Source organism: Epinephelus fuscoguttatus, linkage group LG23, assembly GCF_011397635.1.
Source record: "Epinephelus fuscoguttatus linkage group LG23, E.fuscoguttatus.final_Chr_v1".
NCBI lineage: Eukaryota > Metazoa > Chordata > Actinopteri > Perciformes > Serranidae > Epinephelus > Epinephelus fuscoguttatus.
This window is the reverse complement of record NC_064774.1, coordinates 15540899-15554645: the sequence shown is the minus strand read 5'-3', so window position 1 is coordinate 15554645 and position 13747 is coordinate 15540899. Positions and strand designations below refer to the sequence as shown.

Here is a 13747-nt window from a genome sequence, read left to right as displayed (position 1 = left end):
TTGCTGTGAGGCAACAATGCTAACCACTGCATCACCGTGACGCCACTTATCCAATGAAAGTAGCTAATACTAGCTCCAGAAGTCGCCAAATGATGTCATGTGCTTATTTGCATATTGGTTATATCATTGTTCATGCATTTGGAAGCATTTTACAACTTTGTTGAATTACATTCGATACAAAAAACTCTACAAACATTTAAATGCAACGTCTCCTCTCGTCCTGCCTGCCCTGATAGATGAGGAGAGACTCAATGCTGTTGGCAGGTGGAACACTAGGGTCTAGGTACCATGTCTGAAGGGTTACTTCTGGTTCCAAAGGTACCATACGGAAAGTGTTTGGTGGAAACAGGGCTTTAGAGCCGTCCATCTGCGATCGGATTACCAAAGACACATGTTAATACCAGGTGTACACAGGGCCTAAGTGGTTTCCTAAGTGGTTTCAAACTGCTCTGTGCTTTGACAGGTCGACTATCAATGGATTCAAGCGAAGGAGACAATGAGGTAGGCCGCTCAGTCTTTTCATCAAATGGTGAGATTGTACGTGTGCGTTTGTGTATGTGATGGTCCCACTCATCCCGTCCCCCTCGTCCTCCTCCTCCTCCTCCTCTTCCTCCTCCTCCTCCTCCTCCTCACCAGGCCTTTGAAAGTCCCCACTCCTCCCCCTCATCCTCCTTCAGGACACCACACCACCGACGGCAGAACTCCGACACACACACCCTGTCTGATTCGGTGAGATGGACACACACACACACGCACACACACCTGCATTCACTCTGAGACGTCAACACTTCAAGATCCTGACATGCAGCACAAGCTCCCTTCTGTTAGGGTTATACACATAAAATACACAAAGTACTTCCTAGATGTTGTTGTGCTGCGGAGTCAGTAACTGCGGATGTGACAACTGTCCACATGTTGCCTTCATTTTAAAGTCCATTGTGAGACACAGCCTGCATCACCAGCTGCATATTTGTGTTGCACCCTTCACGGTGCCTTTCTGAACCTCCAGGACAAAGATTAATCTCCTACTTTGAGACGTGGCTCTGTTCTTTCCTTTTCACCTGCTCCTCTCCATTTCTGTCACTGTGACTTACGTAGCTGTTAAAAATGTATGAGACGAGTGGCGAGACTGAGAGGATAAATGATCACCTCAACCTTCAGTTCACATTTCACATCATCCGACTCTTTTTGCACTGAGCACCGCATGCACAGTCTATCAATGAAATAGTGTGCTTGATACCGCTGTCATTGTCCTCCAGTGTGTGACTGAGTGCTTTCCATTTCTTGAAATCTGCGTGTGTGCGTCTGTGTTCAAAGGGCGGAAAGGCCCAGATCATTGGCCCCGAGGAAGAAGATGAAGAAGATGACGGCTATGCATTTAATGAGGTGAGGAGGATATTTGGTGTGACTCTAATCCAGGGGTTGCCAACGTGGTGCGCCAGCAGGGAGCCAATGAGGCGCCCACAGGGCACGTTGTAAAACTAACTGTGGTCACGCCAGCAGTCACTCGCACATCAGCTGATGCTATCGTGCACCCATGTACTGACATTTATACTTCATGCATTCTAGTGGCACTGATCACAGATGGAGCTTAGGGTAGCGCTAGCGAGGTTTTTCATGGGTCCATGAACTCCCACCCCACCAGGGTGGGAGACCCTGGGCGTTCCAAATTCGAAATCCCATACATTTCTGGATGATTGACATCTGTAAAAACCAATCAGGAGCTTCCAGATGTTTCCGTTTAAAACATCAAGAAAGGAGTTTAGAGACTTTAACATCAGATTCTTGTGTATTCCAACCTTATGTAATATAGAACAAAAATGTGACAAATGTGATATCGTCTGACTTTCAAATGTTGAAACAAACGAATTATTGAGATGAACAGAGAAATCTTGAACATGCGCATTTAAATATGAGTTGTTAACTATGAATACTTATTTAAACATTGATAATGATGATCATGAGGAATTTCTAACAGTAATCGATGAACACAGACAACCGTTCCCTAATATATGTAGCCTTTAAAATACAGAACCTTCATTATTTAATGGTAACCAGAGCAAATTTGAATTATTGGGAAGATGAAATCAAACATCTGGCCCCCCACATTACTCTCTACTCTTCAGGCGGTCTCACAAAAGTTGGTGATCCCTGCTTTAGTTGATCTTTGTGGATGTGATTTACAGTTTTTCTTTTACCACACCTACATTTTCGTGCTTTTCCCTTGCTGTTTCCTTCATTTACACAATCACTCATATTTTTATCCATCTTTCTTTCAGATGGACGGTCCATTTCAGGACATTGAGTTGCTGAAGACCCGACCGGCACACATGGCGGTCTTCATGAGATATGTCTTCACCCAGCTTCTGGACCCCAACCCTCTGGTCAGTCTACATAAGACTTTGTTAAATTTGAACAAATTTCATGGAACAAAGGAGGGCTGGGAGACATATCGATGTTATGTCAATATTGTGATATTAGACATTAGTAGCATTAGTAGTCAACCCCACAATGTCATTGCCACATCGTTAGTAACGAGGTATTTGGTCAAACATATAGTAATATTTGATTGTCTTCATATTGCCCAGCTCTTATTTTTGGCATTGCTATGTGTACATCTGGGTTTTCTTGCTTACATCTATGGGTATGTGTGTCTACAGCTGTTTTACCTGTCAGTGGAGGCCTACCTGGGCTCCAGCCCTAAAGACGCCCGCGCACTTGCACCTCAGATCTGCTCCCATTACCTGGACCCAGATGCTGTATGTATCAACGAGTGTTAATGATTGTATACATTTTATTGTATCTGTTATATCCCAGCATTGGCTGCAAATGTGCACTTTGTTGACACTGATGTTGATGCAGATAACCACTTTTATCATACATCATATTAAATATGTACAAAAAAATGAAGCCTTTATGAGTCCTGCATCAGCTCGTCTTGAAAATAAAGTTTCTTTTTTGTCTTTTGTCTGTAGCCCCTGAAAATCAAAGTACGAGAGGAGTATCTCACAGATATAGGTAAGAAAAGTAAAAGCTAGCTGAGTTGTTGGCTTACTCAATTTGTTTTGCATTTTTACAGAACTTTTCTTAGCCTGACATTGGTAGGCCAAATTGCAAATTCCACTCAGTTAACCATCGATTTCCAAGAGGCTGTTATCAGTGGCCGTAGACCAAAATGTCTCTGGATGCAACTGGATCAACCTACAATCCCAATCAGAGCAACAACGCATGACGCAGTGTTGAGCAACGGACAGCTGTGAGCTGCGATGGTGTTGCATCAATATTTTTTTTAACGAGTATTGCTGTTTTTGCCATAAGAATTTGAAAATAGTGCTTCTACATAAAGTCCCACTTAAGCTGCTGCCGCCTCGGTCGTTCTTGGAAATGTCTCAGTGGCATTCCTCTTTGCTAAGCTAGGTTAATACTCACCGTTGTGTCTCCATGTGCATCGTGATCTCATCCCTACTCGTCATGTTTTGACGCTTGGGCAGAAGCCTCTGGCGTCACTTTAAAGGCGTCAGCAGTGATGGCAAAATGAGGCCTCATGAACCACTGTCTTTATTTTCTGAAGCCACCAGATGGCGCTGTCTGTTCAACAAAGGTTTGAAAACACACTTCATTGCAAGTTCTTCAGCCTTTATATTTAAACCAAGAGCGCCATCTGGTGTGGTCAGAAAATAAATAAAGTGTTTCATAAGGCTTCATTTGGCCATCACTAGGCATCAGTGGCAGCCTTTTGCGTTGTATCTTGATGCAGAAGGGGCCGGCAGTGAGTCTCCTAAGTCGACTCACATGACAAAGAAGAGTTCGGAGTTAGGTTTAGGCAACAAAACTACTTGGTTAGGGTTAGGGAAAGATCATGGTTGACGTGACCAACGTCTGACTCGCGTGATTAGCAACTGATGTGACAAAATAACTAAATGTTGACAATGAGTTTCACATGGCACATAAACACTGGTTTCCTGGATCACAGTCCTGTGCCTGTTTGACCTATCCACTTCCACCCCCACCTGCCCTAAGCGGACTTTTGCACTCTTTATACTACTCTTTATACAGCGTCTGATAATGAAGCAGATGGGTTTCCATTAGAGTTGGTTGAAAGTCCTGTATGTATGTTACAGACTCTAAAGGTTGCCTCTGGTGTCATTATAAGAACGCCAGGGACGCTGCCCAAGTGGCACATCGGGAGTGACACCAGGCTCCTGGATGCTTGAGCCAAAAATGACGTCATCACATACTTTGCAGAAAGCGCGACGGCTCCGCAAGTCAGATAAACTATTGGCTTGGCTGGAAATCTGTTTGCACTGGAAGCAGACCAAACGCATCTGCCAGAGCAAATCAAAACTGAGCTTGCAGATTCGTCTGGTTCCCAGACTAGATCTTAATGTCTCACATGAGACAGAAAAAAATGCTCAAAGCAAAGGCTGTAACTGATTGAGTTTCCTCCATGGGGATTAATAAAGTATATAAATAAAAATTAATGATTACATTAGTTTGTGATTAAGTACGCTAGCTGACATGATGTTGTATCCATCATCCCTTCAGAAAGTCGACTTCACGCCCAGGAGGACATCAGAGGACCTCTGTCTGAGCTGCAGCAGCAAGTGTTGCCAGACATCCAATACCAGATACAGGACTACAGGTACATTACTCAAGACTGACTCAAGATGTCTGTTAAGGCAGAATAATGACCAGTTGTGACATAAATACCATTTTCAAGAGCTCATATTAACCTGTTAAGCTTGTGTTTCATAGGAACAAGCAGATGATGGGCCTGGGCTCTCTGTTTGGAGAAGGAGACCTACAGCAGTTGGATGGAGACCCGGTGAAAGAGAGACAGGTGGTGGACAGACAGGTCACCGCCCTCTGGGAAATACTGTGAGTCTGTGACTGCTGTTGCGTCATCTGACAAAAATCAATCAGTTTTAAACAAAATTCATCTCAGGATTTTACTTCAAACTCTGTAATTATACAGTGGTTTACTTCAACATGTGGCTGTAGGCATGAAGTGAATATTAACCTACACTCAGACTGTTGTATCAGGTTTGCCTAGCAACAGGGTCAGATGTTCGGGGCCCAATAAAATTGTTATTACAAAGCGACAGAAGGAGCTCACCCAGGCTATCATAACAAAGGTCATTACCACAGCCACAAAACCTGGAAACCACATGACAGTTCTGCTTTTGACTTTATACACACACGGGCCAATTCCCGTCACATGACTGCTGCACTACAGTCTGTTTCTTACACTTGTGTTTGCACCTGAATGGACTGAATTCAGCTCTGAGGAATTAAACTGGATATCTCTTTGAAAGCCTCGTATTTGTTGTGTGGCGAGTTAACAGCCTTTTTATGTCTCTCTTTCTGTTCCCGTTCCAGATCGAAGCACGAAGAGGACAGAAGGTAAAAGAAGTGTCTTGTCTGTCAGTGAAATGTAATTTAACAGCAGTCTGTCTGAGCGATTTGCCTCTTTCTTGACACCTTTTCTTTGTGTTCCCCTGTGGTCTATTCTCATCACGTTTCCCCCTCCCCTCCATGTTTGTCCTGTCTCTTTCTCTGTCTCTCTCCGCCCCCTTGCTCGTCTCCCTCAGTTCTCCTCTGGCGTCAGCCGTACATCTATACCTGCGTCATTCTGGAATCAAGCTAAGGGACTCCAAGGTCTTCCCTGGTCTGAGCACAGAGAAGGAGAAGTGGCTTGCTTTCCTAAAGACGAAAAAGGTAAGTGCCCTCCAGGGGGAACAAAGCAGGGATGGGAGGGAAGGGAAAGATGTCGCAAGTGATAATCTAAGAAATATTGTCATGTTATGCTGAAACAACACTTCTACAAATGAAGTTGTGGTAAATGTACAAGGCAAGTTGTGAATGTACTTGCACATGTAAACAATGACATCTGTTTTCTTTTTAAAATTTGCAAGAACATAATCTGCAGTATGATTTGTGTTTTAACTCTGTACTGTAATTGATCCTTCGCTAAGCCACGCCCCCTTGTGATGGTCTGGAATAAGCGTAGAGCCCTCACTGTAACTAACTGCACTCGCTGGAGAAATATTATCATTTTTTTTTTGGAAAAATGAAAGAGTGATTCCAGAGAGAAGCAGACAGAGGGGTCTACAGTGTGTGTTTGAAGTGAACCACCACATCACTGCTGATCGCCACAGAAGACAATGAATATAAAGGGGAATATTGCTGATATTCAACCAGCTGTGTGACATCACTGTGCAGATGAACGGTGTTTGCTGCTACCAGCACCTCCGCCGCCGGATGGGCAGGGATCTCTGGTGGAAGTCAAACAATGTTCATCTGCACACACTGCGATGACACACAGCTGGTTGAATATCAGCAGAGTTTCCCTGCTTCCCTTCACTGGTTCCTTACAGCAGGGTCGGTCCATTAAGAACCAAAAGCAGCATGTGTATACATTCAGTAGGCTATATCTTCAGTAGCTAGCTAGCTAACCCTACACTTTTCAGGGTTTGATTTTGGTTTTGGAACAGGGAAGAAACGTATATGTTTTTCCAACCTCTCCAGGTAACGAGTATCATTAATACACGACGTGCCCCAGGCACAACATTTAGCTCCAAAGAGTCAATGGAGCACAGCTGTGTTGTTGTCGGGCCCTGGTCTGAGCCGGCTCGGTGCTGCATTATGATTGGACAGTCTGCCTCCTTGGGTGGGACTTAGCGAAGGGTCAATTACATTATAAGCAAAAGAAACAGTACAAAGGCCTTTGCACATCAAGTTCATGTTTTTTGTCGGAAATTGACCCTTAGCTAAGTCTCACCCCTCAAATGCAGAATGGCCAACCATAGTGTGGCATTCGCCAGCTTCGACAAGGGTCTGACAACTACATGGTCGTGCTCCATAGACACTGATGCAGTGATTTCAGATTTTCTTCATTTTACAACTGGTTTGTAAATTTTGAGCTAAACGTTGTGTCTGGAGCACATGTAATAGTGATACTCGTTACCTGGAGAGGTTGGAAAGACCAACTAGCCAGTAGCTAGCCAGCTAACTACTGGCGAGAGCAGCATGTGCGTACATTCAGTAAGCTATACTTTCAGTAGCTAGATAGCTAGCTAGCTACTGGCAAAAACAGCATGTGCATACATTCAGTAAGCTTCATTTTCAGTAGTTAGCCAGTAGTTAGCTAGCTAGCTACTGGCTAGCTACCCTAAGTATAGCTCACCAGTAGTTAGCTAGCTTCTGAAAGTATAGCTTACTGAATGTATCCACATGCTACTTTTGCTTTTTAATAATTAGAACACTAAATAAAGACCAGCCCTGCTTTACAGGAACAAGGAAAGGAAACACGGAGACTTAACGATATTCAACCAGCTGTGTGCCATTGCGGTGTGTGCAGATAAACGGTATAGAGTGTGCCAGGGCTGACGTCAAAACCCGGAAGTTTAGCATCGCACTGGTTCTCGAAAGAGAAAGTGAATGTGATTTTTGCATTGCGTTTTGTCAGAAAATAAGCTCTATGGCTAACACAAGTTTATGATACTTACAGGATTTGTTCAGCGAGATAATCTTCACATATGAACACCTTTCATACCGCATTTGAAGCTTAAATGCGATCGCCAGAAGTAAAAATTAACGTTGGGCTTTAAGAGTCATGCGACCGTGGAGTAGTCATGTAGTCCGTCTACATGACTACTCCACGGTCGCATGACTCTTGACGTCACCACCACTAAGCTTTCAACTGATTTCGGCCGCTTTATTTTAAAACATTGTATAATGGGGAAATCGGACTGTTTAAGCTAAACAAGAAGCTGTAATGGCAGACTGCCAGCACTCTCGCCTGTTCAGGGGTGATGACGTTTAATGTCCCCGACAGGTTTTGTAGTTGTATTGAACAGCTTGTTAGCAACTGCCTTTTTTACGACACGTAAAAGCTTCAAAATTCACAAGTAGGGTATTTACTGACGTGTTTCATGTTGTAGAACAAAACCTGAAACTCGCATAAGGTTTTGTTAACCACAGACCTTATTTGACGCATTTTACCAAAATCCCATTCAAAAAACGTATTGACTTTTAGACGAGAGAACCGGAAGTGCTAAAAGCGCTAATGGAGTTCCGGGTTTACTGGCACACTCTATTTGGCTTCTCTGGAGTTCGCTGCCCATCCCTCTGGATTCACAGTGCATGCATCAGTCTGCATACCATATATTTTGTGTGAGGCTGCATGCATTGGACCGTGACCCCTGTACCGTGATATTTCGGCACGAATACAGAAACCGTTACAGCCCTAATATACATTGATTATATAGACTTGTTCCTCTCTCCGCAGCTGAGTGGTACCAAGAAAGAGAAAGATGGAGAGGATAAAAAGAGAAATCCCATCCTGAAGTACATCGGCAAACCCCGAACCACATCCCAGTCCAGTAAATACAAACACACTCACACATAACATACACAGAACTGGGAAAGGAAATAAGGACATTAAATGAAAAGTAAATGATACCACAAGCCAGTGGCTTCATTAAAGGATAATCTTATAGCTCTGGAAATCATTATCGTAACCCCACATCTAAACATTCATTGTCAGATTGATTGAATGTGAGATTTTTAAGAATTGTTTATTCCTGTAATCTTCACGCTGGTGTCATGAGTACATCATCAGTATTTACAATGCAAATATGAGCCTGTTATCGGCTGACAGTATTGATACACTGGCACACCACATTAGAGGCACGCCAACACAAACATGTGATGCTCTCTCTCATTGTATTTGTCAGACAATATTGATTTAGTTCCGCCCTCTGTTTGTCCTTTTATTGTTTCTGCAGGTTTATTTATTGATTTATAGAATTTTCATTGTGTCATGCTGTTGTGATTTCATCATTTCTTTTTGGTTCATTTTGGTTTTGTAGCATTCCATGTCCCGTTGTCCCCCACTGAAGGTATATATTTTATGTCATATCACTTTTTATTCTTTGGTTCAGTTTTGCTTTTTTAACAAACATACCCAGTAGAGTTTATTTTTTCTTTATAGAATGTATTAAGTTTAAAGATTTCTCATGTTCCACCTCATTTTATACACTTCGACCCTGTCATGTGGACTGTTTTATCACACTGTGCGATATCTGTGTGTGCAGTCCGCCCTGGCAGTGTGAGGAACATCATTCAGCAGTTTGAGAATCACACAGAGACAGGAGAGGAGGGAGGGGATGCTGCCGACCCCCAGAGGCTCTCCACCAGCAGCCTGGGAGAAGACAGCATGGACAGGTAGGTCTCTTAAACTACATCATCACCTGTGGTAGAGGTGGGAAATGTATCAAATGTGACAAATATACTCACATTTTATTTTAAATGCAGCATGGCAGATGACTGTATCGTCATATTGAGATACTCCTTGCAAATTTTAGTAACCAGTAGTAAGTAACCCACCAATTTGACGTCATTGACATCACATTAATTCTGGTTCACACTACACGACATTCAGGTCTCAAAGGTTTAACATATTGCACCCGTTATTCCCAAAGTTGTATGAAAACGTGTGACCATTTTCCATCATTCAAATCTCCATTTTCACATCTGTCCAGTCATTTATTGTAGGACCAGCGTGCATCATCCATTTTCTGGTCAGGGCCCTTTTCCCTGCTGCCAGCAATATACCCATTAAGTATTTGCCAGTACCTTTTACTGGAAATGTGAATTTTAAATGTGTAAATAATTAGTCAGACGTAATGATAAAGAATATATTTACAAAGACCAGTCTGACGAGTGTTTCTCAGATAATATCAGGACTTTTTGATGTGGGAGTTAGAAATTAAAGCCTTCTAAATTGTCATGTACGAGCTGTGTTACCTCTAAATTCAGGTAAGTTTACTGGTGTGATTAGACTGGTATTGTTATGTAGAGAATTTTTGTTATGTCAGAGAATTAAATCAAACATGTTATTGTAGAGAAAATGGGAAAATATTGAGACCTATGCAATATATTGCGGCAATATTCAGCATCAGCCTATAGCACAGCAACATATTGAAAGTGTTTGATAGTCTGTTTTCTCTACGCTCTGTCTTGCAGCCCCACGATCTCCGTGCGTCTGGCACGCAGCGAGTCGTTGAAGGCTCAGGGAGAAGGCCGCCGGCGGGGCGTGGTCTCAGGGACGGATTCTGTCCCTCGCTCTCGTAGCGATGTGGACATGGAGGACTGTGGGGAGGAGAGGGAGGGGCCAGGCCTCAGGCCACTGCAGCACAGCACGTCATCATCTGCATCCAGCAGCTCTGCACGGTAAAGATTCACAAATCCGGACTCCTTTGGGTGTTCTCACACAGATGCTTTTATTACTTTTGGTGTCGTCTGGAATTTCTTAGAGATGATACTGAGATACTTTAGGCAGGGATAAAATAATCACATAAGCTTCAGAGAATCAAAAGTCACCCCTTTATCTCAAACACCCGGGACTCTACTCCTGGAAGTGCAGCTTTTCACCTCATGGCATCTCTGTCTCCACTCTCTCTCAAACTCAGGTCTCTAGAGAACCCTACACCCCCATACACCCCTCGGTCTAGACGCAGGTGAGTTTCAATGTCATCCCCATAGATGATCAGTGATTTAAGTTACTGTCTGGCAGGGAATAAGAAATAAAGATGGCTGACTTCTTTCCAACATACAAAACTCTCAGCATCTTTTAGTTTCAAGTCTCCCTGTAGTGTTAGATTTGTTCTGTAGCAGCCATGTTACTAAGAAAAGTGTTTGTTTTCCTCTTTGTCTGTCCATACACATGTTGGCCCACCTCCCATGTTAATGTGTGCGCGTGACTCTGTAGGAGTGTGGACTCACCGCTGGCCCTGCTGCCCGATGCTGCGGCGCTGGAGGAAGAGGTGTGCGATGGTCAGAACTGGCAGGACACCGTTTCCCCGCAGCTCCTTGCCACACTCAGTCCGAGGGAGGTGGACAGACAGGCCGTCATATATGGTAGGAGTCAAATTCTGCACACGCGTTAACAGCAAACAGCGGAAAATATAGCTTCAGCAGTGGTGAATTGGGGCTGGGCATCTTGGGGGGAGAAGAAGAAGGACGAAGAGGAGTAAGACAACTTTATTTTAGAAATCATGTGTCTCTAATCCACACAGCACAATGCCTGAGTAGGTGTCATTATCCAAGCTCAGACTCATAACTTTAGACACCAAAGGTCATGATCTTCTTGAGCCACCTGCCAAGTGAGAAACTATAGATCGGCTTCACGGAGCAAAAAATGAGGGACGAGTTATGTTTAGTTATTTCTACAGTTTTTGAAGAAAAAACGAGTGATGGACTTAATGATTCCTGCTAGGCCCAAGTGTATGAACATTTCTGCATGACTATTTATCAGTCATTTCAAGTGAGAGTGTCGTTACACTTTTACGCTGATGACACCCAAATCTACCTGTCCTTTCAGCCAGATAATGTTAACTGTGTGAGCACTCTGATTGAGAGCTTCACTGCTATTAAGAAATGGATGACTTGTAAATTTCTGCAGCTAAAATTTAGACAGAAGTAATTATCTTTTGGCCCTGAACCTTTATTGGTCCTCTGGCAACTAATGTGAAATCTACAACAAGAAATTTAGGCATCACTTTTGATATGTGTCATACATGTTTTAAGAGGACAGCTTGCAGTACACTGGTGTTGATTACCACTCCCTGTTTCCTCCTCTCTTCTCTTCATCATCAGAGCTATTCACCACTGAGGTGTCCCACCTGCGGACCTTGAGGGTCCTAGACCAGGTATTTTTCCAGAAGATGAGGTCTGTGCTGAACTCCGATGAGCTGGCCTGCATCTTCCCCAACCTGCCCCAAGTCTATGAACTCCACGGTCAGTCTGTGTGTGTGTGTGTGTGTGTGTGTGTGTGTGATCATGATCATTTCCAGGTCTCTTTTAGACTGCACATACAGTATTTGTATTTGCTGTAATTACAGATAAAAGTATAATTTTTTTGGCTGTGGATTCATGTGAAATTGTTTCCATGGTCAAGACCATTTTAGGTTATTTTCAAAAGGAACTTAAAGAGTGAGCTTTTTTTGGAAATTAGGGACCTTTCCTGTGTGTGACTTTGTCCTCTTGTAACAGTGTCACTGCTTTCTGCTCTTTCTGTTTGCACAATAAAGTGAGTTGTAATGTGAGTCAACATGTATTCAGGGCTGTATGTCGCTAGGTAAATAATAATAAGTGAAGCAAATACTAAGAGAAGGTCGTGACTGTTATGTGCAATATGAGCCTGCAGCTTTACTGAGTCAGTATGTATTCTGGGCTTTAATAAAGAGCCAACATGAGAATATATGGTATGTTATTATTGCTTTACTAGACTAGGACAATTTTTTGTGTTTTTATGTCTTTAAGGTATGATTTTTTTTTACTGGTACTATTTGAAATAATGTAACTGATGACCACAGATGTTGAGGTTCTTTTAATGTCAGTCTTAATGTTGCGTTTATGTCACTCCTTTGCAGCAAGTCTGTGCGAAGCGATGAAGAAGCGAAGAGAAACTCCCATCGTTCAGGACATCGGGGACGTTATGCTGGCCAGGGTGAGTGAACTAATCACTGCCATCACTTCCATGTTCTTTCACATTACAAGAGGAATGAGGTGTTCATGTGCATACGTGTATATTTGGTATGTTAACAGCGGTGTGTGTGTTTGCAGTTCGAAGGTGCAGCCGGAGACGAGTTTCAGGAACACGCGTCGCAGCTGTGCAGCCAGCAGTCTCAGGCCGTGGAGCTGATTAAGAACAAAAAGCGTAAAGACCCTCGCTTCGCTCACATTATCCAGGTATGCGCACACACTTCTGTTCCTAACACACAAACGTCTGCTCAACACAAGCGTGCTCCAGGAGACATCGCTTACACCAGTAATTTCTGTAGTCAGCGTAGGAGTGAGGACTTTATAGTTTTATGTAAGTAGTTATTATAGGTCTATTTTTGTCATCATCACAGCAGGCATACGCAAGTTTCTTGCTTGAATTAGGGATGCACTGATTCATTGGCTGAACATCGGTATCGACTGATATCAGGCTATCGACAAATGGATGACATCCACCGATGGCAGTGGTCGATGTCTTTCCAATGTCACAACAGTTTTGCTTGGGATGAACATATATCTTCCCCAGGACACATTCAGGATAAAACGACGCAATGGCCAAGTGGCCATTCAAAGAAATACAGTTTTCCGTACTTACGTGTTCGCTTCATTTTCCAGCCCAGGAGGTTGCCACTTGGTTGGAATTGGCTTGAGGAGAGCTAGTTAACGTTAGCAGGTAGCAGCCAGTGGCCGAAACTAATAGCTAACAGAGTTGCATTGAGTTATATCATGATGCGTTCAAGCTCTATTCTTCAAATATGACTATTGGGTTGAAGGTATATTATAATGTCCTAATGGTGTGTTCAAATGTAATTTTGGAGATAAACTTGAATAAATGCAGCTGGTTGAAGGAGAAGTTTGTTGATGTCTTCCCAGCAATGTACAATAGGTATTGGAGAGGGAATTATACATGTGTTGTGAATGGCTTTAGATGTGGTGGTTTTTTTTAAAGATGTTTGTTTTTTTATGTGAAAACTTAAATTCATGGGGGCAAAATCAGTACAGCATAGTATCATGTTACTGTATCAATACATGGACGACAAGTATCAATGTTTTTAACGTAAGTCATTTTTGCAAATACGTATTTTGATGTAACTTTTGGTACTACAATAATAAAATCAGTTGCTTTTTCAGTCCACTAGATGGTGCTGATGTTTTTGTTATACCTGGTGAGGTCAGCAGA

The 13747-nt window shown here is 42.9% G+C and overlaps 1 protein-coding gene across 5 annotated transcripts in view; it reads left to right on the top strand.

Annotated features, from left to right (window-relative positions):
- The window catches only part of arhgef11 (Rho guanine nucleotide exchange factor (GEF) 11), a 40308-nt gene that overhangs the window by 12664 nt on the left and 13897 nt on the right, over positions 1–13747 (top strand). For 3 of the 5 annotated variants that reach the window (XM_049567953.1, XM_049567956.1, XM_049567952.1), the window contains exons 10-28: positions 464–501; positions 637–729; positions 1318–1386; positions 2280–2384; positions 2661–2759; positions 2976–3018; positions 4546–4642; positions 4756–4878; positions 5380–5403; positions 5592–5718; positions 8291–8384; positions 8874–8903; positions 9099–9228; positions 10030–10236; positions 10476–10523; positions 10775–10923; positions 11662–11802; positions 12438–12514; positions 12631–12756. In XM_049567953.1, the coding sequence (XP_049423910.1) occupies positions 464–501; positions 637–729; positions 1318–1386; positions 2280–2384; positions 2661–2759; positions 2976–3018; positions 4546–4642; positions 4756–4878; positions 5380–5403; positions 5592–5718; positions 8291–8384; positions 8874–8903; positions 9099–9228; positions 10030–10236; positions 10476–10523; positions 10775–10923; positions 11662–11802; positions 12438–12514; positions 12631–12756 (1820 nt within the window). The remainder of the gene's footprint in view (positions 1–463; positions 502–636; positions 730–1317; positions 1387–2279; positions 2385–2660; positions 2760–2975; positions 3019–4545; positions 4643–4755; positions 4879–5379; positions 5404–5591; positions 5719–8290; positions 8385–8873; positions 8904–9098; positions 9229–10029; positions 10237–10475; positions 10524–10774; positions 10924–11661; positions 11803–12437; positions 12515–12630; positions 12757–13747) is intronic. The other 2 variants (XM_049567954.1, XM_049567955.1) reach the window with 2 other exon arrangements.